This window comes from Paralichthys olivaceus, chromosome 7 (genome assembly GCF_024713975.1).
Source record: "Paralichthys olivaceus isolate ysfri-2021 chromosome 7, ASM2471397v2, whole genome shotgun sequence".
Taxonomy (NCBI): domain Eukaryota; kingdom Metazoa; phylum Chordata; class Actinopteri; order Pleuronectiformes; family Paralichthyidae; genus Paralichthys; species Paralichthys olivaceus.
This window is the reverse complement of record NC_091099.1, coordinates 17415924-17442665: the sequence shown is the minus strand read 5'-3', so window position 1 is coordinate 17442665 and position 26742 is coordinate 17415924. Positions and strand designations below refer to the sequence as shown.

The 26742-nt window shown below is 40.8% G+C and overlaps 1 protein-coding gene across 25 annotated transcripts in view; it reads left to right on the top strand.

Moving 5' to 3' along the window:
- LOC109624358 (CUGBP Elav-like family member 2) overlaps positions 1–26051 on the top strand; it is a 30252-nt gene extending 4201 nt beyond the window's left edge. For 3 of the 25 annotated variants that reach the window (XM_069528095.1, XM_069528101.1, XM_069528105.1), the window contains exons 2-13: positions 7584–7774; positions 10899–10981; positions 12561–12609; positions 13109–13243; positions 14149–14228; positions 15404–15565; positions 16625–16670; positions 17743–17880; positions 18533–18661; positions 20254–20430; positions 20596–20742; positions 21287–26051. In XM_069528095.1, the coding sequence (XP_069384196.1) occupies positions 7584–7774; positions 10899–10981; positions 12561–12609; positions 13109–13243; positions 14149–14228; positions 15404–15565; positions 16625–16670; positions 17743–17880; positions 18533–18661; positions 20254–20430; positions 20596–20742; positions 21287–21414 (1465 nt within the window). In that variant the 3' untranslated portion in view covers positions 21415–26051. Of the gene's footprint in view, positions 1–5440; positions 5789–7583; positions 7775–10898; positions 10982–12560; positions 12610–13108; positions 13244–14148; positions 14229–15403; positions 15566–16624; positions 16689–17742; positions 17881–18532; positions 18662–20253; positions 20431–20595; positions 20743–21286 lie in introns of those variants that run through there. The other 22 variants (XM_069528092.1, XM_069528102.1, XM_069528104.1 and 19 more) reach the window with 14 other exon arrangements.
- The last annotated feature ends 691 nt before the right edge of the window (positions 26052–26742 follow it).

Genomic DNA, 26742 nt, shown 5'->3' with positions numbered 1-26742 from the left:
TTTTTACAAGATTGGTTGAAATTCAAATGTTTGCACTTTGACCACTTGTGACTTTTTTTCGTGCAGCAAAATGGATCCTTGGTCTCTCGTAAAAGTGATATTTAAACTATTCAGATTGTTGAACTAAAGTCATTCTAACCTGCCGTTTTTGTAAATTTGATCGATCTATAAAAGTCACCAAACAGTGAAATATACCCAAGATGACCTCATTAAATATATTCTTTTATTTGACCGACAACTCCTAATTATTAACTTATATTTAATGTAGGATCAAGAAATGCAGCTTAATCTCAACCTCTGATGGTTGTATTCTTGCTTGAAATTGGACAACTACTTAAATTAACTAACTTTTTAATTGGGAGGATTCTTTTAAGTGACTGTAAATTGTGAAATGTGAAGGCTCATTTTCATTGTTTTAAAAAAACCTTTGAGACCAGACAGTTAATTATATCCGAAAATATATTTAAGAATAATACATTTTTAGTTGCATGCCTGCTTAATACCACAGTATGACATTTCGATTTCTTGTGGAAATGTATGATTGGTTTAAACATTAGTTCAATAATATTTCACATGTTGAATTGTGTTTTCTGATAATATCTCGTGTGTAATTTGAAAACAGTGAGCTGGTGATAAGATCTTGCCCTTGCTGTATTTGATTGATTTATCCCTCTGATTGTTGACAGTGAGAGTGACTATCAGGGCTTTAGAGGGATCCTTTGGCAGCCAACACGGCCATAGTACTGTGTCAGTAAGCTAAGCGTCTCGGTGATCCCTTTTGTTGTGGCCGGGGAGCTGTTGATCTGTGTGAAGTGTAGGATCTTGGCACAGGGTCCGGGGGCTGCTCAGAACAGCTGTTCTCTTCCTTTGCTCTGAGGGTGGCGGTGGTGGGAGAGTGCCATACAACCAGATGTTGAAGGCCAAGAGTAGGAGGACTCTGATCTAGCCTGTCACCTGTTTCTCTGCCCCTGCTGCTAGCTTGGCGCGGCTATAATTACTAGACTGGCTGTCCTAGAACTGCAACATGCCTGGGAAGGCTCCTAATCATGTCCCCTATCTGCAAGTGTGGGGTGGTGTGATCGAAGGTTGAGCAAATTCTTTTGCAAACAAAATGATATTCTAGAACAGAGTTATGTAATACCAGATACACCCACGATGCCCATACATTTGTCAGTCCTACTTGACTGTTAAGTTATTAACCAATGTCAAGTCAGCAGTTGTATTTTGATGCAGCAAAATAATTAAGCCTGTGATTCTGAAACTGAATATCAGTTGCATCATGTTATCGAGATACTTCACTGACCATGTCAGTGTGCTTGTAAGTCTGTGGCTGCAGTTCACATGAGGTGGAATCAGCTGATTGGCTTTAAAAAAGGACCTTTTGAGTGGACATGTGAGGAGTGGCAGTAATGGATTAGGGCAGTTGGCCGGACCACCCCATTGCTAAAAACATCCTAGGGGTAACACTGCATCATATTGAGCAGTGGGAGATCATAAAAGGAAAAAATGTGACACTCTCCTATGATGTAATGTCCAAGTTTTATGCGTCTGAAAATTTAATTGTAGATTTAATCTGAATCTAGATGCTTTATTGATCTGGAGGGAAATTTCACGGAATCATATTCACTGCTCACTTTTGTGGAATGTTGAGTGTTTTTATAGGAAGAAGGGAATGATGGAGGGATTTTTGGACACAACCATAGAGACATATCTTATTTGTAGACATAAATTGAAAGCAAAAAATGATATGTTACGGGAGGGGGGTAGTGTATTATCGATCTTCTGCCTTTAATAGGTTAGGCTAATGGATGATTAAGTCTGTGGTAAGCACACGCTGTTAAAGTAATACAGCCTAATTGCTGCTTTTAGTGGACTTTGACTCTTCATTTGAGAATCCTTGTTAAGGATGTTGGTGAGCTCCACCTGTACAGTTAAGTTCATGCTCCATCTAATGCTGACAGAGGTGTGAGCAGAGTTTATTTCATTGCATGTAGACTGTGGATATAAGCCTGCCATTGGGCGCCTATTCTAGGCTGCAGTCTCATTCCCTGTTGCTCTCCGGATACTGACTTTAAAATCCTGTCCTTTATGAGAAACAAGAGCAACCCCCAAGCTGGTAAACTTACTTGCTAAAAATAGAAAGATTTGATGAAGATTGGGATCATGTATGGGGTTGGGCACTAACATGGTATCCCAGGGTATTTGAAAATAGCAGTGGTGTCCGTTTCATTACTGTCATGAAAGAATTTTGCTTCGTAATGTGCGCATGTATTTAAGAAATGCTGTGAGTGTCTCTCCAACGCCACTGTTTGTGTGGTGCAATATGCTATGAAAGTAGCATAGACAGTAGGTAGACTAGTTAAATTAGCTCGAAATGAATAATAACAAATGCAGACAATTCAGGCACATTGAAGTGAAGGAAACATTTTGGCTATTCCTAAAACCAAGGTGTGAAACGAACCTTGGCTTAAAGATTAAGGTCTGAACTGAGTTTCATTCGTGCAAATGCTCCACCTAAGTTCCCTCAACATTTTTTTTGCTGTCCATGACAATTGTAATTGGTTTAAAGAAATACAAGCAAGCCATAGTGGTTTTCCCCTTGCAGAATAATGGGTACAGTCAGGCCTATTTCCATACCGCTGTGGAGATGTGAGACTATATTGTTCGTTCACACAAGCTTTATTTTAGTAACGTCATCTATAATCACCAGGGACACTTGGTGTGATTATGGGCCTAATGGGGTGGACCTCGTCATCAGATGCTGTCCGTCTGTTAACATGCTGCCCATTCAGAGGCTGATTGAACATGTCTGTCTTCATCAGGAAAAATTCAACAATGAAATCAAGCCATATTGAGCTGAGTTGGAGTTAACACCAGGAGGAAAAACCTAAACAACTTATAATCAGAACCATAGTGTGCTGATTAGGGCAGACCACCATGTATAGAAATCAAGTAATGCATAGTCTTCTTTTCTCTCCTCAACTGATATCCATTCTTCATTATAATTTTTTCCCCAAAGCTAGGCCATGGGTCTCGATGAATCTTGCTCAAGGTTCCTACAGCAAATCAGTCTCCTTTTTTTCTGTGGCCAGTTTTCAAGTCACAACTTCAGGTCTAGTTTTTTTCCAAACCCCTGAAACCTTATTCAACTTAACAAATACTGTTTGTGCTGTGAAGAAAATACATGGAGTTAGAAGAGAAAGCCTTTACATCGAGCGTGACAGATGTCAAAGATATTACCGAGGCATTAGAGTATTCTGTGTCTTGGTGAATCAGCTTATAAGGCCATTGGTTTCCTGAAAAAAGAAACATCTCGTTATCTTTTTGAGAGTACTACTAGCAAGCAGCTGTTTCATTTGACAGATTTCTTTCCCCGAAGCATTACATCTCCGTGTGATCTTTGACATTTTTTTAGCCCCAATAAAGCATGACAACAGTGTGCTGCTTGTTGCCAAAACGGTTCAAAGCAAAGAAGCAAGTTTCACTCTGTAACTCAAAACAGGAAGCGGCTCAGCAATGTGTAATTACCCTCAAAAAAGGCTTGTCTGATCAATATTTTAATTAATGTGATAATTTAACTGACATGTCATGTGCCATTGTATATTAAAAAGGCAACTGCCCACAAACAGTGAAGAGAATCAAGAAATTGTTTGCCATAAGCAGTGATGACATAACAAAATCACATGATGTGCTGTTGGTGTGACGCCTGGAGATTGAAGGATGAGTATCACGATGCTGAGCTTTCAAAATCCATGTACATTAGGAGACAAATTAGCTGGCTTTCTATTATGGGCACAGCAAAGGTGTCGCTGACATTCTTGCGCGGTCAGAGCTCAACAGGACAGACACATGGTTCAAATAAATCACCTGTTTTTATGGATGGTGCAACAGTAAGCATGCAACTGTCGTAGCTCCAAATGAGTCTTCAGCTGCTGCGGGGTGTCTCTGAGCATGATTAGCTGCCACCTCGCAGGGCTGTATGTGGAAGCTCAGAAAAAGGACTTCATCAATATTGTCTGTAGGCAGTCTGCCGGCTGCAGTAGGGAGTAGAATAGTGCTTTATTGACAGAATCAATCGTAGGTTTTTGGAGTTGGTACTGTCTGCAAACATGTCAAATGTTTAAGGTGAGTAAAGATGAATTTGTGGAGCCCAAAGCTTTGGGAAAAATTAAAAGGCACCACCTAAACACAGTTTCTACTGACCTCACTGAACCTGCTGTATTTCGAACAAAACTATGAATACTTTATACCTTTATACTTGCATAATGCTCTAATGCCATAATATTATACTTCTTAAACAGCTTGATACCGTAGCTCCACTGATAGATATTACTTCTTGTCTGCCACTGTCATCTTCCTGCTACCTAATAGCCGAACTAGTCATAGTTAATTTTTAGGTCTGTAAAATAATCACTTACTTGGCTTCATACCATTTCTTGTGCAGGCACCATATTTTCCTGAACTTTAGGATACATGGATTTTATAATCTTCAGAGTTGGGCTCGTCATTTTCCCTATTTTCTTAAAGTGTATTCCCCAAAATGAACCACATGTTTAATTCAAGAGCAGCAGCATTGACACCTTTTACTTTAACGGCTAAAAGTAGTGTCTTTTTACTTTTAACCATTCGGTCACTTTTCTCTTTCCTCGAGGTTCAACTCAATACAGCCAAGTGTGGAGTAGCTGCCTGTCTACTCTGTTAGCATTTTAGGCATGCAATTTAATTAAATGATTTTTGAATTGAGGTTCATTGTGGGATGTAAATTCATGACAGAAGTCGTTTAAGCTGTCGTTTTTAAAGGGATGGAATAGGTAGGCCAAAGAATTTATTATCACCTTCATTGAGGAGCTTTTTGTGTGTGTTTGTTTGTTAGCAGTATAATGCAAAAACTAATACTATTTTAAATGATTCCATAAAGAATTATTCATGAAATCAGGAATGTTTTGAGGACTAATATACATGAGTAATTTTGTGCAGCTCTGAATAAAAATCCAGATCTAGTGAATTTCAATGTGGTTTCACAAGAGGACTGTTGGTTCTCTGTGGAGTTATGCGCTCCGAATGCCGTTCTAGTTGCATTTACATTTGTTTTTAACCAAGGGGGCTGGGGCAAGTTAATGAATGTAAAAGTGGGTTTATTTTGAGACTTCATGTTTTTGATTGAATCCGGTTTTTCGAGTGAGATTTGCCGTTTTTACTGTGGGCACTCGGCAAAATGGCGTCGGGAGTGTCACTGGCAAAATGGGATAAATGGTCTCACTCAGTACTGTGGCCTTAGCAGATGTAGCCTTCTATCTGTCCCGAAGCATCTCTCTGACTCGGCCCATTGTGTTGTAGAGCAACGGTGAATAGTGTTCTCCAGCATGGGGGAACAATATGTGATTGTTCCCCTGCTGTGCTGAAGAAGCTGTAGGTTACTCTCTGTACCATCGCCAAAGCGCCTGAGGAGAAGATGTACCGCAAAATCGGTTTCTGCTAACCAGCGATTCTTGGAGGTTTCGAGCTCTGCTGTGCCTTTTTGTGTAGCTGTCGAAGCTACTGGGGGGAGGGGGCACTCACCCCTTTTTTGGTGGAGAGGCTTTTGTTTCAGTAGAGGGATTTTTCAGTTTAAATCATTATTTGAATGTATCGACGGCCTCCAGGAAAAAAAAGCTGAGGAAAGGAGTTGGATTAAAACAAGAACCCAAGTGTGATCTGTTAGTATGTCATTTAAGTCGCTCAAGGAGTTTGGTGTTTCTGCGGAACGACTGGGCTCAATTTGTAAGAGATGGATGGCTCGTGTCCAAAGGTCTGTGTGTTGTCTCTACAGTAGTGCATCTTTAGTGTTTTTTGTTTTTTTCCCACTGGACTGTGTACTATAGTCTCACTTTTTGTCTTATACTTGTGAACTGTGGTCTGTCTTGATCCTCTGTGGTACTTCACTGTGTAATAGAGTGATGCTTTATCTTTAAAATCCTTCACATGCATTAATATCTGTCGATGGCTACTGATGTGGCCTCTCTGTTTCCAGCGTTGTTACCGTTGTCAGGGAGTATTTATATGCTTGATTTTGTGTGAGACAAAGAGGCTGGTATTGATTGTCTGTCTAAAAGGGTTTCCTCAATGTTAAATGGCACGATTTAGTACTTTAAACATCTTCATCATTGCTCTACTACACACGGTCACCCAGATTGTTGCTCGATATGTTGACTATGCAATTCAGAGTGGTTTACACCATCCTTTACTGTGAACAATATATTGTTTCAGCATCTACTTGGGTTTAAACATTAAAATTATATAGATTTATTGCTCTAGAAACCATTGAAAAATGCCTATATAATGCTTTTTGGGTTTCCCTTTTTTGTGCTTGTAAAAGTTATAAAGCCAGTCCTTCTCTCTGCTCCCAAAGTGCTTCACATGCCTTGTATGCATACCTCTCTTTTTGCCGTAAATCACATTCAATATTAAGTGTACTGCAACTAGCGTCCTGGCTGCTTCAGCTTGAACTGGTGTGGTATGATGCCATTGTCACCGTGCCTACACCTTTTAGAGTTTACAGGTCATCAGGAAGTCTCTGTAAGGAGACCTGGGCTTTTTGGGAGGTCACACAAAAATTAAATGAAGAGACAGAGGGTAAAAAGAGGAGCTGTAGCAATGAGCTGTATGAAATTAATAATCCTTGTATTGAGCATTAGAGCATAGGAACATTTTCTCACCCCCAAATTAAAATTATGGACCTTAAGTGGCCATAATTTGGGCACTATGAGATGCATATAAACTATCAAAGCTTGGTGTTTTTTCACAAGACACAGTCTAACCCATACAATAATCAGTATAGCATGATTCAGTATGTTTTGGTCATTGGTTTCACACACTGACATTGACCAGTTCATCTCCTATTTGTTCAGCAAATGAGCTAAAAAAGTATCAAATGAATGAATGAATGATAAAGTGATTAACTGTCAAAGAATGGTTGTAGAATCTTAATTGGCTCATTCTAATGTTTACATTTTCTTGAGAATTAACTTGATTGTTGCAACAACAAATATATCCATTTATTTTGTAAACTAAACTGAAGAAACGAAAAGACTGAACTGTAGCAGAACCAGTTTTGTGTGTTTGTTATCTCCTAAGCCTCAGGGTAAAACCCAGAGAATTGGACACTGTGTTACGCGTAGTTTGCCTTTCACACATGCAAAACACAGCAGGAGGTTCTCTGCACAGACGCGATCACAACAGCATGAAATCCTCCGCATTATTCAGGCGAGAGATGGAGCAGCCGGGTGTGGCAGACAGAGACAGGAAGTGGCGTATTAACTTGGTTGTGTAGATCACATGAGTTTGTTTACAGCACCCCGACACTGTTGTCAGCTCTTATCACTACAAACTCTCTTGACATCTTTGTCTGTGTCTTCTACGTGTGTCATTAGTTTGTTTTCGATTTTTTTTTTTGCTTTTTGTTTTCTTCTTCTCCCTGAAGTTCTTGTGACTTGTTGACAATTTGTGAGTTATGAGTGGACTTGATGCAACACCACTGATTGACCCTGAAGAAATGAATTTTGTTTTATATTAACCACAGATGCCTTTTTGCTTGTTTCTCTTAGCAACGGCAGCAAGATGAATGGGTCAATGGAGCATTTGGACCAGCCAGACCCCGACTCCATCAAGATGTTTGTGGGACAGATTCCACGCTCCTGGTCAGAAACGGAACTGAAAGAGCTTTTTGAGCCCTACGGAGCTGTGCATCAGATCAACATCCTCCGTGATCGCACCCAGAATCCCCCTCAAAGCAAAGGTATAGTCAGTGAAAATGTTTTGCCTGTCATTTTTTTTTTATATACCTATTAGATCAGTTGATTTGTTGGCTGGACATAAAATAAATTAAGTCACAACATTAATACCTTAGGAAATCTAGTTATTGGTTGCTTACCTGCCAAAGTGTCCAGAAGTACAGAAAAATGTAGTGCTACTTGCACCCTGTTATTGCCACATCATCTACCATCGCATTTCAGCAAATTCCCCTTAGGCAGTTTACAGCCTTACTTGTCTGCACACGCAACACAGCTATACTTGTGCTCACAGATGAGATGATTCAATAGTCTTTTTCTTTCAGGGTTAAATAAATAACACCCTTTTTCATAACCCTGCTTTACAGGGGAAAAAATCATTTTACTTTGCATTTTTACAACTTTAATTTATTCTGTTTTAGAAGCAGTATGAAGGAAGTGTTACTCAGCTGCAATTTCCCATTAAGCTGTCCATCGATGGTCCCACCTTAGAACAGGTGCTCGAGTTGAGCAATTCAGTTTAGGTTGCAATTAGAGGAGACTGAAGTGGAAGCCTGCTGTCTGCAGAGTGCTGCAAAGTGCCACTGGAAGTGCTCAGTCTCCTGTAGCTAACTGCAGGTGAATAAAGTAAACTGTTTCCCTGATGTAACTGTCCTGGGTTTACAACATCACCCAAATTTCAATTCCCTTGATGGTTGGATGACTCACTATGGCTAAAGGCACTAATCCACTCTTTGGCTTTCATGTGGTGTGGCCATGTTTGATGAACAAAGGTTTCATGGCCCTGAAATACCACACTCTCTGACCACCATTGAAGGTGTCCAGCCATTGCTTTTTAACGTTTGTCTAAAACCATTGGCTCTATTTAGCCCTTATCAGCCCCAGAGTCTGAAATTGTTGGGACAGTCAAGATGGTGACTGAGAGGGTGAATCCTGACTGGTTGAACAACCAGGTGAATCAATGATTTTACACAGCGAATAGTTTATCCTTATTTTAAACCGGTCTGTGTGGCCAGCCTGATAAACATGAATGTCAGTGACTGACTGAGTTTGTAACAAAGTTGCATCATTCGTTAGTGTGCTGAGTGTTGGACTGTTCACATTAGCTGTAGCACTGATTCGTCTCGAATTGTTACGATTGCGTCGTCAACCGTAGCGGTTGGCCAATCCGACACTTTCAGCTCCGGTGTCAGTTGTTTGCCCAGTTCTTCGTGCCTGCAGAGAACTGCGTGCCAATTCCCGTCAGGGGAATGTGTACAGCTATAGCGCAAACTACCGGTGATACGCCGAATTAATACTAGCTGACAGCGCTGTCAGCAGCCCAGCAGGAGAGATGCTCAGCACTGCGGTAGGATTTTATAACTGAGCTGTGACCAAGATGCCAACTTAATATCTATATTAAAAAAAGTTCAAAAATCTCTCCTGATGCAGCCCTATCCTAAGTTTTTCCCTGTCTTCTATGCGTGTCACCAGCAAAAGAGAGACCAACAACAGCACTACTTCTGAGTCATGAGCCTTTCTGGCTTTTTAGTCTCCCTTTTTATCACTTACCTCTCATGCCTGCAAGCATTGGTTGCATCACAACGATTTACATAGATGTATGCAAAGATGGAGCTTGTGGTTCCTGGTTTATATCTGAATGTAGTACCTCAGGTTTCCACTTCACTGTGGCTATTTGGCCAAAAAGAGCCTTTCATTTGTCAAAGCCCAGACAGCAACACACCCTATGTTCATTTCCCACACCTGCATCAAGGCAGCACTTAGATCCACATGATCAGGCTTTTTTTATCCAAAAATGTACACATCTGACATCAAATAATCCTGAATGTGTTCAAAGGTAAACCAGAAAATCTCCCGGGTACTTAATATGCAGTGTGTATATGAATATACAGCCAACACTGAGCAGTTCATTGGGAGGCTATGGAGTTCAAAGCCTCCTTTTTAAAGAAGAGCCCTCCCCTGATCTGTGTTGAGTGTCAGCTGTGATGGCCTATTGACATGTTAATGCAATGTTAATGTATTCTAATAGATAATCTGGCCTGATCACAGTGGTCTTTGGCTCTTCACGCCTGTGTGAGGTGAATTAGTTTCAGTGGCACCCCCGCGCACCCATCACTCACATCTACCCAATGCTATCAGGCATGTGTTTATTTGCATGGCAGATAATACACCCTTCACCTGCTTTTTATGTCATCGATCTTGCTTTTGTTAGATTTGATCTTTGAAATTGCTGTAATCCCACTTCGGTTTTGGTTGGCTGTTTTTAGGTCGCATCTACTGCAGGTCATGAAAAAATCATCTGATAACTATCACGCCTCTCCGGATGGTTTATTTAGCTCTGGTAAATCGGAGGCAGGGCTAAGCGGCAGCAGAGAGAGAGAAACTCAGCTGGTTGAGAGAGAGAAGAGAGCAGCTCGATGCATATTAGAGTTCAGCCCTCCCTGCAGCCTGGGAGCTCCAGTAACAGCATAATACACACTATGTAGGTCAAAGACGCTGCAGTGCTCCACTTCCCCAGCCCAGTGAAACTGACAGGCTGGAACGCCACTGGCAGTCTACTGGGACGGAAGGATGAGAGGCTTTTTTTTTTTCCTCCCCCGCTCCTCTTTTTTTTTTTTTTTTTCAACCCCCTCCCCCACCACCTCTTTCTTCCTCTTATTCCTCTTCCTTGCTCTTGCTTCTGCTCCTTCATGTTTCTTTGTGCTGTTTTTATGGCACTGATATGTATGTCGAGTGTGATTGGAGCCTTATGCAATGCGGCACGTCTCTCTATTGTGTTGGTGCTGTGCCCTGACTTGCCCAAGCTGTGTTGACCTGCGGACTGTGCAACCGTATGTCCTGACAGCTATCCAACCTTGTTGTCCTCTCTATGGCCAAGTGACAGAAAAGCCTCCAACAATCTCATTACTCCAGTGTCCTCGCTGCAAGCTACTACACGAGCGATCAAACTTTCGGCTTTTAAAAATATCCAGTCACATAACATGTGATATGCAGAGAGAATACTTTCATTTAGCTTCTTACCTGCTCTGCAGTAGTTGTTGTATTACATTTACTGCCTGTATGGGTTGTGTTTTAATGCTGCTTGCCTCCTTCCCCTCACCCATTGTTTTCAACTGTGATTTTTCTCCGCAGGATGCTGTTTTGTAACTTTTTATACAAGAAAGGCTGCACTGGAGGCCCAGAATGCACTGCACAACATAAAGACCTTAAGTGGGGTGAGTAAGCACAGTATGGGCAGTTGCTTGAGCCCCTCTACATCCCCAGTGCAGGCTGTGAGCCGGCTGATAATGAGCTCTCCACTCACCAAACGCCTGTATGGCCTGTGAAATATCTCAGCTTCCAATATTCAGTAAGACCACACCCAATACACACAGGTATCAGGAAAAGTGTGCCTGATCAGGCAAATGACCCAATCGCCACAAAGTGGAGCAAATTATTAATGCTTGTCTGCATGAATCACTGATGCACATCTACACGTCTATGTTTCCCAAATTCAGAGTTAAAAAGGAGGGTTGAAACCTTTTTTTTTATCAGTGGAACCTGGCGTGAGTGAGAACGATCTCTTAATTCCTCACCTGATTTATCTGGTGAGATTAAAACCCAGTCAACTGGAATAAGTGCAGTTGCTTGTTAAACCTTTACAAATCTGCAATGCCTATATACCATTCTAAATTACTTTCCTTGCAATCAGTTAAATCTATACCAAACAACTGGTGGTGTCGATTAAATCAATTGCTCAGTCTATTAGAAAAGCAGCCACAGTCGGTGAGGTTATAGGTAAATATTGAACCAGGTTGATAAATGTGTTTAGCAGGCTGAGTATACAGGCCCAGCGATCTTCACTGAAGGACTATCAATCAATCAGACGTTTCAAATATAGTGTGGTCAAACAGCTCAGCTCTTGAATCCAAATTCCCGCTCATTCCATTACTTGCATCGACTGCAGGTGACAGTTTGGTTCGCATGATAGTGGAGAAGCTTGTTTCCCTGTCCCTTTTTTTCCCTCTCCCTTCTGTGCTTCGCTCGCCTTCGTCTGTGACGCTAGCCAGTACCCATACCGAGCAGACCATCTGTCTGCTTCTCTTTAGTACTTGTCAAAAACAAACCCGCCACTTCTCATAAGTACAACCTGCTCAGGCATCTCTCAGCCAGATTTATTTCTTCTTTCTTGTCACGTGGCAGGTAAATGTGCTAAAAATATATTTGCTTGAAGTTGTGTGAATTGCCTTGGACAAAAGAGGCACATCTTTTAAAGATCCATTTTTTTTCACATAATGAACACGGCTTTAGAAGCGGCAACATGCTCAGAGACGTTAAGCGGACTTGAATGAGAATTTTCACAGCTCAGCATGTACATGTGTGTAATATGATGGTTTGTAGAGGGTCATGACAAAAGTATTGCATCAAAATCTGAAAAAATTCCCTGTTCATTAGAAACCAATACAGGAATAGCTCTCTGGTCAACCATCTCTGTGTAACCATTCTTAAGATGACAAGGGATGTTGACCGGAAGAATCGATAAAATCAATCACAGTTCTGTGCTACAGTGAGAAGTGAAATTAGATACTAGAGAATTTGATCCCTGCCATCAAGCTAGACACTCACAGTGGTGAGGGATGATGGTCTTGGAGTGAGAGAACAAAACAAGAAGCAGAGAGAAATGCTTGAAGATGGGGGGGTTAGTGTGAAGGTATGATATTGTAGTGATGAAGATAACAAAGCCCTGCATCTGCATGGTGTATAACGGTAACAGATTTGATGTTAACTATTCCTCTTCTCCTTCTTTTCCCCCAGATGCATCATCCTATCCAGATGAAACCTGCGGACAGTGAGAAAACAAGTGGTGAGTGAATTCCTCTGAAATGCATGGTGACACCAGCTGAAAGATTCTTAATCTTGAGGAAAAAATTAAGCCAAGAAAATAGTGAGATTTTAAAAAGAAAAATGAAGGCCTGAAAAGGATTTAGTTCGGGGAATGTGCTGCAATACACAATTCCTATATAGTGTTAAGGGTTAGGAGGATTTAAGGCTCTAAAAGACACAGAGGGTTGAGGGGTAGACCTCAACAGAGAATCCGTAGGACAGCACAAATGGATGATATAGTCATCAGTCTAGAGAAGTGGACACAGGGAAAACAAAGCTGCAAGTTGCAGAGATTTGCTCAAGATCCTGGCACATTTACTGAGTAGCAGAAAATGTGCCAGCACAATGAGGAGTGAGCTTGAACATGAAGAGAGGTGAAAGATTTTGTGCTTGATGTAACTGCTGCTTTCAAAGCTCCATAATTGTCTGCTACATTACTGAATAGCTGTTCTTTTTTTCTTTTTTTTATCCGTGTGCAGCGGTAGAAGACAGAAAACTCTTCATCGGAATGGTTTCAAAGAAATACGGCGAGAACGAGATCAGAATGATGTTCTCGTCTTTCGGCCAAATCGAAGAGTGCCGAATTCTCCGGGGACCAGATGGTCAGAGCAGAGGTAGGTGTAGGCCCTGTGTTCTTGGCTTTGCAGCCGCCACCTGCAGTTTAGCCAAGTACAAATTCTCATCAAGTATTTATACAGGCCCCTCCCCGCTTCTTCATTTGAACCCCCTCCGCCCCAAAATCAAGTGCTATTCACCTCCACTGGCACCCATTCCATCCCCACAGTCTTTCCCTCCCGTCACTGTGACACTCGGCCTCCGCATCTCACAGTGAAGGGCCGCTGCACTCGCTGTCCAGCACAATGGCCCGTCGCCATGGCAACCACTGGCTGCTGGTGTTCGTGGGCTCAGCTGGCAGGCGGCTCAGCTCCTCCTTTACCGCCTCCTTCATCACACTCTACAAAGGCTGGAATTAGCCTGTCGTCGCATCTCCTACATAATTCTCTGCTGCAGAAAAGCTCAGATAGCGGGCGGCTGCGGGCTCGCGTGTCAATGTGTATACGATAAAACCTCATGGCAGAGACGAGGAGCCATGAATTTTGGCTTTTTTACCGGTAAATGTACGCACCTCAACCACAATTTGAAAAGGACCATACATGTTTGCAGATTTTGCACATTTCAGCAAATCAAAAAACTTCCGATGTGTATTTATGTGTGCATTTTATGTGTATATAGTCACTGTTTCACCATGACACCACATAGTCAAGCCTCTCTGGGTGGCTATTTAATCCGTCGATCACTGTGCTCATGTGACACGTGTTACTGTTCTCCTTGTTGTGTACCTTCTCTGTGTGCTAACCAGTGAGGGTGGTTCTGTGTGCTTGGGAGTTGCCATTCTTTGTACTGTAATGTGTTTTTTTGGGGTTCATAACGAGTTGTCCAAACCTTTTGTCTTGTTTTGTTTCTTCTTGTCCCTCCCTCCCTCCTCTCCCCCCCCCTTCCTATTGTTCCCCCCCTACAGGCTGTGCGTTTGTCACATTTGCTACCAGGGCAATGGCACAGAATGCAATCAAAACCATGCATCACTCTCAGACTATGGAGGTACTGTACCCCTTAGCACCTATTTCTCACCCCTCCCCCTTTACATTCTGCTGCCCCCTTGTGTTTGAAAGATGAAGAACCTGTCCAAACAGATGGTTGCCATTCATCACAGAGCACAAGATATTTAAAAAAACACTTTTGTTAATTATAAAATCAAATTTTCATCTGCAAATCTCATCAAATAATACCTGAAGCATTGACTTGCACAAAGTGTTAAAAGGACATGAGAGGATATGACAAGAATTGCTGTCATCTCTAATTTTGGACTGGACTAAATGGATCTCATTTATTGATTCTGATAATAATTGAGAGCCTAGCCATCCGTCTGCCATAATCAGTCTATATTTTGGGCCACAGGGAAAATAGCCCACACCATCAAATATAGGTTAACAAAGAATTGCTTTAGACTGGAGCAGCCACCCGATTAGATTTCTTCAAAAACTGGGTCCATGTCCTGGTGAAGCCGATGGAGACTTGTGGAAGTGGAGCAGCAGTAATTTGACAGCTAGCAGGTCAGAGGCTCCCCAGTGAAGCATCAGGCCACATCTAATTAGGAGTCCAACCAAAAACATTACATTCCTCCTCTCATATAAAATGCTAGCCCCAGTGGTGGTACCGCCTATTCCCCCCACATCATAACCTACCCAATTTTCAGCTGCCATGGGAGGTGCTGCTGGTGCAGAAGCCATTTTCCCTGTCCAGCCTGGTCCCTGTTAAGCTCTCAAGTATCAAAATACTTATGCACCGCATGCCTCGTGTCCATACGTCTGTCTCTACCGTATGTGACTGTCTGTTTGCGAGATTGTGCGTACTGTAATGCATTTTTCTTGTTAGTGTCTGCTGACATATCTCTGTCTGTTTTAAATGTGTATTTTTTATATGTTGTCTCCATCTCTTGTCTGCTTGTCTGTGGACTCTGTTCAGCTTAAAGTGCTAAAAAGATTCACTGACTGCAGCATTGTTCTGTGCCCCTTTTGGAATGTGGCCTGGCTCAGCAATGCATGGCAGATGTCCTGTGTGTTAGTTTTGATATGACGATTGTCTTGAGGCATAGACGACACCCTCCTTTTTAAACATCCCTTGCAATGACTGTGTCTTTGCATTGGTAAATGAACTGATGAATTCTTCTGTGTGTTTCTGAACCGGTCTGACTCTCTATGTTTTCACTGCTCCAGGGCTGTTCCTCACCTTTGGTAGTGAAGTTTGCCGACACACAGAGAGATAAAGAGCAGAGGCGCCTGCAACAGCAGCTAGTACAGCAGATTCAACAACTCAACAACGCCTCCACCTGGGGAAACCTGGCTGGCCTGGGGACCCTCACACCACAGTACCTGGCTGTAAGTGTTACTCAAATATGCAACCCTGCTGAGCTTCACATGTTTACTCATGTATTATGGCACAGGTTGAGTTTCTTCAAAATGTTCTTAAATTGGACATATACTGACTTTTCACGAGACTCACAAAACACCAAGGTAGAAAAAAACCACAACTACTGCTAGACATTTAAACCAATACATACACTATAAGGCAATGAGTAATAATTGTGGTGCTTGAACCTTTTAATACATTTGTGTGGATGGAGTCAGATATAGTTTGTGTTGTTTGTAGTTTTAAGGTGTTTTGATGCATCACCTATTATTAACAGATGAAACCTATTATCTCATTTCATATCTAGTACATAAAAAGCACAAACAAGCTATAAAATACCTTCTAGTTTTAGGACCTGAATAGATTCATTGTCTCAGTTTGGGTACTGCCTGAAGAAGCCTGGCATGTGACTTACATGTGGCTTCTCTGTATTGGGGCCTGTAAACATGTGATTCATAACTTAATCTGTTTGTTTACAGTCATGGAATTTTTGAAGGAAGCCGATGATATATATTAATTTATATAATGTATACTTTAATCTTAACAGACAGGAACTGATAATTAGCTATTTCATCAATCCAATTACAGCATACATTTTCAATAGGGAAAGATGTGAAAAATATTTGTAATTTGCTAATTTCTCAGTGTCAAAATATGGAAGTTAAAAACAAATCTTCTCCTAAATTGTTGGCGAGCCTTAAGGTAATTATCACCAATATAGTATTGTTCTGGGTTTGTTCCCTCATGGTTGATGCACTTATTGTAAGTCACTTAAAGCGTCGCCTAAGGTAATATAATCAGTACGTCAGTCAGATAAACTGCTCATTATGTATGTTGTAAAAGACTAGATTAAAGTCAATGTTAGGACATATTTTTTGTCTTCTTCCTGCCACAGATGTGCAGTATGCTCTAATGGCAACACAAAATTGTCAGTGATAAACTAGTTAATTTGGTAACCAAGACCTAATTGTGCATTGCCTGTCTGATTATTGATGTCTTTCTTTCTTTCTTTCTTTCTTTATCAACAGTTGCTCCAGCAGGCCACATCTACCAGTAATCAAAGCAGTTTCAATGGTATGCAGAGACTAGGAGGTTGGTTAATTCTTTCAGATTTTTTCAGACTTTGTTCTTAATCTGTTCGCTGTTGTCACAAGCAGACAATTATCATGTCACACACCATGTGACTTTTTAAATCATATTATTGAAATCAGTTCTGCTAGGTCAACATGACTTGTTAATTAAAAATCAATATATCTTGGAGGAAAAACTGTACGTTGCTTTAGAAATGTAACATTACAATAATAAAATTGGACTAGCAAGACCCCTTTGTTATTATAAGGGATAGTTAAGAAATGGAAAAATCAGTTTTCATTCATATCGGGTTCAATGAATACAATATGCTGTTCGGTTGTAAATAATGGACTACAGTTCCCCTCAGTTGTCTTCTAAAATAAATAATAATTTATTTTTCCAACAAATTTCCTACACATCCTTAATTCAGAGTTTATACTTTATGTTTTGCTTTAATCTTTTTTCAGTTTGTTTATACATCCAAAATGTAATGGAAGTCAAATGACAGAGACCCACGGTGTAAAAGTGGTATACTGTCAATAAAAATATTAGTACTAAAATATAAAATATCAAAGAAATGTGTAATTTTCTTGGAAAACAATAAGGTACTGTGCCCGACAGCCAGCCTTAGGTAAGACAATGTTAGCCTGAGCAATTTTCTGTGATTGAAAAATAATTTTGATGCTACAAACATCATCATTGAATTCAATATATCACATTAATTTGGATATAGCTAAACCATAATGGTAAAATTATCAACTTGAATTAAGTAATCCTGCTATAAATCCTGCAACTGACAATAACAATATTTTTATAATAAGTGTCAAATGTTTTCTCAACATGTGGTTGTTAAACCCTTGTCTTATTAGCATTGTCATACAAAACCTTGACTGTATCTTTCTTCATTTGTTGCTTTGTAAGACAGAATAAACAGTAAATCTTAAACAGTAAAGAGTTATTCTGGAGTAGCTGGTTCCCTCCAAGTCTGTTAGGGAAGGTGTTTGTGTGCAGGAACATGAGCATACTGTAAAAGTGTAAGTCTTTGATAATCACCTCTGTTTGTTCGTCCTCTCAGCAGGTGTGAATCCCCTTCAGCTGCAGAACTTGGCCACAATAGCTGCGGCAGCGGCCGCAGCTCAGAACTCTGGCAGCCCGACTTCCGCCAACGCCCTGTCTGCAAGCGCTGGAGCCCTGGGAGCTCTGGGCAATCCAGGTAATTCATCACCTACTAGAGCTGAATTTATAGTATGTGCATGTGCTGTACATTCAGGGTTAAGCACCCAAGAGTTGAACCCTGTGGCAGCATTGATGATCATTTGTTATTTCAGTTGGGTGAGATTGTTTATGAATGTGTTCTGCATCCAGAGCTTTTGACCTTGTTTATTTGCAATTGATACATTAACCTGTGTCTGTTTCCTTGGTTTATTGTCACATAACATTTAAATAAAAATTCCTCACCCATTGAGATATAACTGTCCTCAAGTCAGTGCTCCTGCTGCTGTTATGGTACCTACCAACTGCTCTTCAAACCTCCCTCATCCGCAGCGGTCATCAGCCATTCCTCATTGATTTTATGGGAGTTAATCACCCTCATATAAAGCTTTATGAGAGCCCCCATTTCCTTTTTAATCTGGAGCCAGTGTATATACATTTGCTCCATCTGTCTGAGTTTAGCATATTGCTGTTGTGCTAATGACCACTCCTCATTAAGAGACAGAATTTTAACTGCCCCTTCACTGCTGTTTCATTCTCTCGTGACTATAACAACTTGTGGCAAAGATGCCAGGGGTTTAAAGTGTTTTGAACAGGAGGTCATCACGTTTGTAGTAACCCATATTTCCTCTTTTTTTTGATTGTCTCAACAGCTGGTTCAACAGCAGTTTCCAGCGCTGGTGCTGCTATGAGCACCTTGGCATCTCTGAGCACCCTGCAGGGTCTCACTGGGACCTCTGTGGGCCTCAATAACCTTAACGCTCTCACCAGCGGCGTCGGTGGTGAGAATCTGCTTTATACTAAACAGATAAAAGCTACAGAATGTCACCTGAACACTTGTGCTAACCTGAAAGCTGCATTAAATGAGTGACTTGTCACTGCCTGGATGTGCAAGTAGGTAGTTGTTTGCCATGGGCATATTCAGATGGATGATGAAAAATTAAAAACTGTAGCATTTTCTATTCAACCTAAGGTTATATGGCCAAAATGTTAACCTGGCTCAATATTTGCCATTTGTCATCTGATTGAAGGTGCTTGGTTGAGCATATATGTACAAGAGAACCTTCTTGGTGAATAACTAAAAACGTTTTCAGACACAACCTCCAGTGGGGGATTCCCTGCTGTGTTCACACAGCGTCTTCTCCTGGATTTCTACAGACATTATACTAGGAGGCCAGGCAGATAAAGTCAATAGAAACTGCAGGGCGTCTCACTCGGACACCTCCTCTGGAACTGCAGAGTCCAGTGAATGTCTGAGGGCAGCTTGAGAGAAATGCCTTTTTAGCAAGGCTGCTGACAAACTAGCTAATCCTGACACAGACTGGACAAACCATACTAAGTCCCTGTACAGACCTGGTATCAACTTCTGTCCTGAGAGATCTGATTACAAGAGGACAGCTCTAAGTTCATCTGTTCCCACCCATCATAAAATGTGTCCTCTGTGAACACTTGTGATCAGATCTCATTTCCCAGCTCTTTACGCAAATAACCATGCAGGGAGGAGAAGATGGAGGTGATGCTGTCTGTAGATCTACTATAAAAATAAAGATTTTACTAAATTCCCAAAAATCTATATATCATTATGCGGTGGTCAGTGTTGATGTGGTGCTGGTCACAAACCAATCATGATATGGGCACTGAGATACGTAAAATACGCACAACACATTTGGGTGCGTTCAGAACTGAACTTGGCACTTTTTCTGTCAGTCAGGGCAGATGTTGATACCAGGTCTGAACAGGGTCATAAAGACAAACTAGAATCTAGGTAATAAACACTGAAAGAGCATAAACCTTTGGACTTAGTAAATATACTTGACAAGTCATGGACGACAGGTCAGTAACAACTGGTGGTAGATGACCACACAGATTCTGCAAGAACACCAGCTGTTGTTTTTTGTTCTACTAAAACACACAAAACCAGCTGTGCTACAAAACAGAGAAGAACTTTGAGTTTTGGTGATATCCTGTGTTTCAGTCTGCCTTTAACCACAAAAGCCTTTTTGGTCGCCTTTCTATCTCATGTTGATTTACAAATATTTTCACACACATTCACAACACACAAGTGATGTCTATAGAATTAGATGTCAGTCCCAAATTGCAAAAAAATGAGAATAACAGACCAAAGATAAAAATCTTTACTCATCACACACTGTCTGAGTTTCTCTGCAGACTGAGACAAACTAATTCTACAGTCCTGTGTCCACTTCTTAAGTCATGACAACTTGAAGCTTATGTTTCTGAGTTTGTCTTTCTGCCCCCCTGTGGTCAAAACCATCCAATGCAGCTTTAGTACACATTAGACATTTTACAACTTGCCCCAAATATTTGAGTTGTGATTGTTTACACGACACATTAATTTAATGGTGTTTCACAGGTATGGCGGCCATGAACGGAGGCCTGGGAGCCTCAATGGCCAACGGGTCAGCAGCCAGCTCCATGGACGCTCTGACCCAGGCCTACTCAGGGATGCAGCAGTACACCGCCTCCGCTCTGCCCTCCCTCTACAGCCAGTCCCTACTGCAGCAGAGCATCGCTGGCAACCAGAAGGAAGGTGAGCAGATCCTCAGCACGTACCAACACACTCTGACATCCCATATTAACATTGGCTGCATGAACATATGTTTTCTACATAATTTGACTTGCATTGCAATAAACCTGTGCATGTGCCTTTTAAATGTAATCTAACTTGAGTGTTTGGTTTTCTTACCAAATGGAGTAGGGCCAGAGGGCGCCAACCTGTTCATCTACCACCTGCCCCAGGAGTTTGGGGACCAGGATCTCCTGCAGATGTTCATGCCTTTTGGAAACGTGGTCTCTGCCAAAGTCTTCATCGACAAACAGACCAATCTGAGCAAGTGCTTTGGTAAGATTTGGTGCCTCTGAACACCTACATATTATGACTGAGAATACCAGCCTGGAGCATTGTGTCATGGTGCCAAGATAAATGTCTGGATTTTTACAGGTCTCCTTTTTGAATAATGCAGTGACAGTATTAATGTAGTGCAAGCAACAGCCCTGCACATTTTCCTTAATAGTAGCAGTGTGTTCAAAGTGTGACACACAGCATTGAAGTATCACATCTCAGACATATTTTAAGACGTATTGAAATATTTTTTTCCTACACTATCTGAGAAATCAGTTGTATCCATAACATTTTTAGGGGGAATTTTAAAATAATGTTTGGTTGAGAGCGTATTTATGCTAAAACATGACGATGAGGAGTTCTACAAAAGTACACGCATCCACACTTGATAAACACTAGGACAGAGGTGGTGATAATGATATGACAAAAATCACATGTCACAGGTAAAATAAATACTGTGTCTGTGGCGACATCGACTGGTGTGCCGACATGCTCGTCTTCTCATCACATGTTTGTAATGCCTCATTTACCTTTATGTCCTCAGGGTTCGTCAGCTATGACAATCCTGTGTCTGCGCAGGCTGCCATCCAGGCCATGAATGGTTTCCAGATTGGAATGAAGAGGCTGAAGGTTCAGCTGAAGCGCTCCAAGAACGACAGCAAACCCTACTGATCCTAGCCCCGGGGCCTTACCCCCTCCCCAGCTCTAATGCTAGCACTGCTAGGGTAAGTTCACCCTCCAGCCAAGGTCACCACAGCAGAGACTCAGTGGGGCAGGGGGTAAAGGAGCCCACTACAGGAGGGAGACTTACCCTATTACTAAAAAATGGTTGCAATGATCGTTCCACTTTTTACTGTTTCATTCCTGCGGTTTTCTCATGTAATTTGAGTCTGATTAAATATTTTAATGTGTATGATTATTTATGACTATCACTGGAGTCAGTGTTCGCTGGAGGTATTTTGTGTCACTGTATTTTAGTGGAGAGCATCAGATGTGTTTCCATGCCATTTCATTGCCTTCAGGTCAAGTTTGACAGGTTGACTAAGGATCAGTTGTTGTGTTGAAGGGCTACAGCCCCCAGGCCATGTGGACCCCCGGGCCCAGAGCTTCAACCTGTGTTTGGCTTCTGTCTCATTTGTGTTGTGAACATTTCTTTCACTCTCAATCCTTCAGTCTTTGTCTCCTTCCCTCTATCTGTTGCTCACTCATTCTCTCCCCTCCCTGTCGTTTCATGTTCCAAGCCATGTGGAGCTAGGCTACCTCTGTCTCTCTATTAACAACCTCTTCCAGTCATTCCATCCATCCTCCACGTCTCTCACAAGGGACTGGCTCTAGATGGATCTCTTTGGGTGCCAAGTATACAGTTTGTGCATGTTGGAGTCTCTGCCCATGCGTCCCTGGTGGTGTCCCTTCCTTAAATCTGTGTATTGTTTTTGTGTGTCGGGAGAGATAGGGGTGGGGTCGTTTACTGCACTGTCCTTTACTGTATGTGGTGATTGTTTTTGTTGGTTTTTGTGCCTCATGGCTAAACGATTCTTGTGCCGTGCCCCTAACTTTCTCTTCTCCCCTCTTTGTCTCCTCTCTTTCTCTCCCTCTCTCTCTCTCTCTCCCTCCCTCTCTTCCTTTCGTGTTTTTGTTCCTTTTTTTTAGAACAAATCTCCATGCCTGTTTGCTCATCATTAGCCTAGCATGTCTTCATGATGTTGAAAGCCAAGCCAAACTCCTGGCCTCATCATCCCACCATTGTCTGTGATGTCTCTCTAAGCTCGCCTGACCAATACCTGGCCACCCACTGACCCTTGACCTTAGCTCAACCTGATTTGTTTTTTTCCTGCATGAATATTTTTTGTTTTTTCTCTGTATAGAAATGTGATAGATGGGAGGGAGGTCAAGCTAATCAATGTGAAAACTTACCTGCGTTTAATTCATTTAAGAGAACTTTTTGTGTTTGAGAATGTTTAAAAAAAAAAACAACCTGTGGGATTCCTTTTTTTAATTTAGCTTTTTTTTTTCCTCTTTGTTTTTTTTTAAGTTGCTTTCTTTTTACCTCTCAGTAAACTTCACTTGAAAGTTGAATACAGGGATTGGCACACAGCTGTGCTATTCGGTGCCATTAGCAATATGTTGGTTTAAAAAAAAAAATTAAAAAAAAACTTCAGACAACTTTCCAACACTTTTAAAAGTCTGACCAGTAAACCCCCTCTCAGTGCTCTGTGATGATCTCTACATTTTGCGAGCAGTGTGAAGATTTACACCAAGGCTATTTAAAAAAATATATTCTTTTCATTTGCAAAAAATATCCAGTGTATTTACCTTCTTTCTTTTGAACTATCAATGGCACAATAACAGGTACATTTGCTCTGTTTAGAGAAATGACTACCTACATGAGTCAACTTTTTTAGAACTGATTCACAAATAGACAATCTGTGGTTTAAATGCACACTTAGATTACCTATATTTTATACCATTGAATCTATAGAAGTTTAACTAACAGGACCCAGGCAAAACGTTGGGTTTTTTGTAGATTATGTTGTAATGTCATCTGTGTCGGGGGGGTTCTTCAGTGTATTACATTTATAAAGAGGACTAAATCAGTTGTAAAATCAGTGTGACCATTTAAGGGTCATTTCTAGTCAATTAAAAACACTGAGTTAATGATTCCTCTGCATTAATTGTAATTTGATTTTCTTGGGGCGGGGGAGTACTTTTTTTTTTTAAATAGTCACATTTTTGAGTATGTAGGCAATTTTCTCCTGCATTTAAAGAAAACTTTAAAAAAGTGTTATTTTCCACGGTACATCTGGTTGACTGTGAATTTCTCGTTAATAATTTAATTAATGGATGTTTCACTTTGGTTTAGTTCGGATGCCTCATGTTGAAAGATGATTTACAATGTCTGTTAATCACACAGATGCCAGACATGTATTTTTTTTTTCTTAGTTTTATTTTGTTGAAGTGCCCATGTGTCAAAACTCAGTGTTTTTGATTTCACACAAACTTTTTTCATGTAATATTTCCTGTTTTTTCCTAACACGCACACATGCACACTGCGACACACAAAAACACTTTCTGTCATTGCAAACGTGGGAGCCCCTGAAGGAAGAGATCACCCGGACACAACATGCGACCTGTGGGTCTCTGCACATTTTTTTTTAGACACACACACACACTTGCTTTTTATTTTAGTTTTTTGCTGATTATTCTTTTCATGTGTAATGTTTGAGTCATACACCACAGTATGCACAGCACATTAACCACTAAACCACTAAATCGACCACAAAAGTGTTGGTTTACAAATACATTCCATTTTTTTCAGCACAAAGTTTACAATTTTTTTTATTGGGGTGGTATTTTGTCTCTCGTACTACGATTCTGGTAAAATAACAACCACTTCAGTCCCTAAGGAAAGGGTTACCTAAAACTGCGTACCTGATGGCGCTTTAGAGTTGTCAACTCAGGGGTTTTTGTGTATGTGTGTGTGGGTGAAACTAAGACAAGATTTTACCACACAATGCACAATTGTCACATTTGTCCTTGTTTCAGTTTGGATTTTTTTCCTCTCAAAATACATAAATGTTCCAAAAAAGTAATAGAAAGGTACCAAATTTTAAACAGTGCTTGAGGAAAGTGTAGTTTTGTAAGGGAACGTTAAAGCACAATTTGTGGGAGCTAAATCACTTTTTGCAGAATGTTGTGTGTGTGATTATAATCCCAAAAATGTCACGGTACCACTGATTTCACTTTTGAATAATGGGCATGTGCTTTTTACAGTGTGTTTTTTCTATCCAAATGCAATACAATATTCAAAGTGCCATATATACGTCTATAGAAACTGCCTACACATCCTTATTAGGCCTTGGTTTAGAGATTGCTGCAGTTTGCCGTATCTTTTTGTCTATTTATGCCAGTGTCATTAAAGCTCTTGTCACCTGCTCATGTTCCCCCCTCGCCTCCCGCTCCTCCCCCACTCTGTGTGTTGAGTTACTGGTAATGTGTAATGTGATGTACTTCAATTTGAACAGTTGGTTTGAAGAACTTGTAGATAAAACAATAAACTTCCCTATACATTTGAAGGTCGAGTGTGAACACATGTATTTTGCGAAACTCAACGATTGGATGGTTTTTTTGGGGGGGGGCGAGTTAAAGATGACGACTTTGGTATCCATTTCTAAGATCTTAGTGATTAAGAGTCGTGTGGTAAACGAATGCAGGTCTTTAGGGATATGCAGTGTATGTTGAAGTGTTCCTGTGAATGAATATATATATATATATTTAAAAAAAAAAAAAAGCACAATGTACAGTCCACAGCTGTCCCGACAAGAACTCGACTCACTTCAGGGGCTTCCATCACAAATCCCGTTCGAGCTCTAACAATCACTTATTTCTTCTTCTGTCGTTTTCATATTCTCAAGTGCTACTTTTATTTTCTTCTTTGACTCTGTGGTAGCTTTGCATCTCTAGATATTGTCCTGATCCAAAAGAAGAGAGAGAAAAAAGATCTTTTTCCTGTGTTATTTTCTTGTCTGATAATCGGTAAGACTTTGTTCATGTTCCACCAATAATTTAATCGATGTTTTCTCTTGTCTTGATGAAAGCCAAAGTGGGTGCATCTTGATGTGAACTGTATCATACACACAGTAGTTATTATTTTTTCTGTTTAATCAATATCAATTTTTTGAAACTGGGGGGGGGGATTTGAAAAAGAGTTAAAAAAAAAATAAAAAAAGACCTACACAGGCTTTCCAATTTCTACAACTGGTTGTTCATATGTATTTTGTACCAGTGACGCTTTTTATATTGGAAATTAAAGGATAAAAAAATCTATATTGGGAAAAAAATTGTCTGGCCTGTCTATGTGGCCTCGCCTTGACCATGTCTCGAGTTCGGCCTCTTGGTGGCGTCAAGCAATTTTTGTTTTGTTTCTTGTCTCTAAAAATATAAAGATGCCTGATTTTTGGTTTGACTTGGATCTCCATGTGTTCCTCACGCTTCATTTATCAGTTTTTTCGGTGGTGGGGGGCTGGGATCCAATAGATTGTGGTAAGTTTCCTGTTAGTATTTGTGCTGTCCACATAGTTTAATGGTCATCGGGATTTCGACAACTTGTGTGGATAATTGTCTTAGTTGAAGAGTTAACTATCTGTTTAGTTTGGAGCCTTGCTTTTTACCTGTGTAGAGATTTCTGTTTTGTTTTTTTCCCCATAGAGGAGTGTGTAGCAGAAAGACTCTGTGTTCTTTTTTTGGTCAATGTTTGTTCACGTGTGGTGTGTTTCTTTGCCTCTGTCTCCAAATTAAACCATTTCCCCTAATATGGACTGTGTGTCTTTGTGTGTTGTGCTCGTCCAGTGTTTGTTAAAGACATTTTTACAAACCACCCCCTCCCCTCCCTAGTGTGTCATGTCTGGCTGACGTGTTTCTCTCGTCGTGCTTCTTTGCTCCTTTCTGAGCAGGGACAGGTGGGGGGGGGGTTACAGCAGGTTCATGTTACAGTCCCTGGTGTCTAATGGGCCGGGGGGGGGTTGACATGTGTTTATTCCTGGGGCTTCAATCATGATAAATACAGATACATGTTTTTTTTAAACATTAAATAATTAATTCATGCAGATCCTTAAAAGGTCATATACATAATAAAAATGCAAATGACAAATTATAAGGAGGTAAGAAGCAATTAATAGTTACAAAGGATACAAAATAAATAATATAAGAAATAAAAGAGTGAACATCATATTTGATTTAATGAAAGACTGAGTCAAACAGGAAGCTCTTCAGCATTGTTTTAAAAGTACAGAGATTTGTAGTGAACCTGCAGTTCTCTGGGAGTTTATTTCACTAAACCGAACGCTGCCTCTTCAGGGGACAGAGAGCCGACCTGAGAGCTCTGAATGGTTCACACCATAGCAGCAGGGCAGAAATGTTGTTTGGCCCTAAAATGCTTTATAAACCAGCAAACAACTGATAACTTTTACCAACATTACATCACATATAAAACACTTGTTTCGA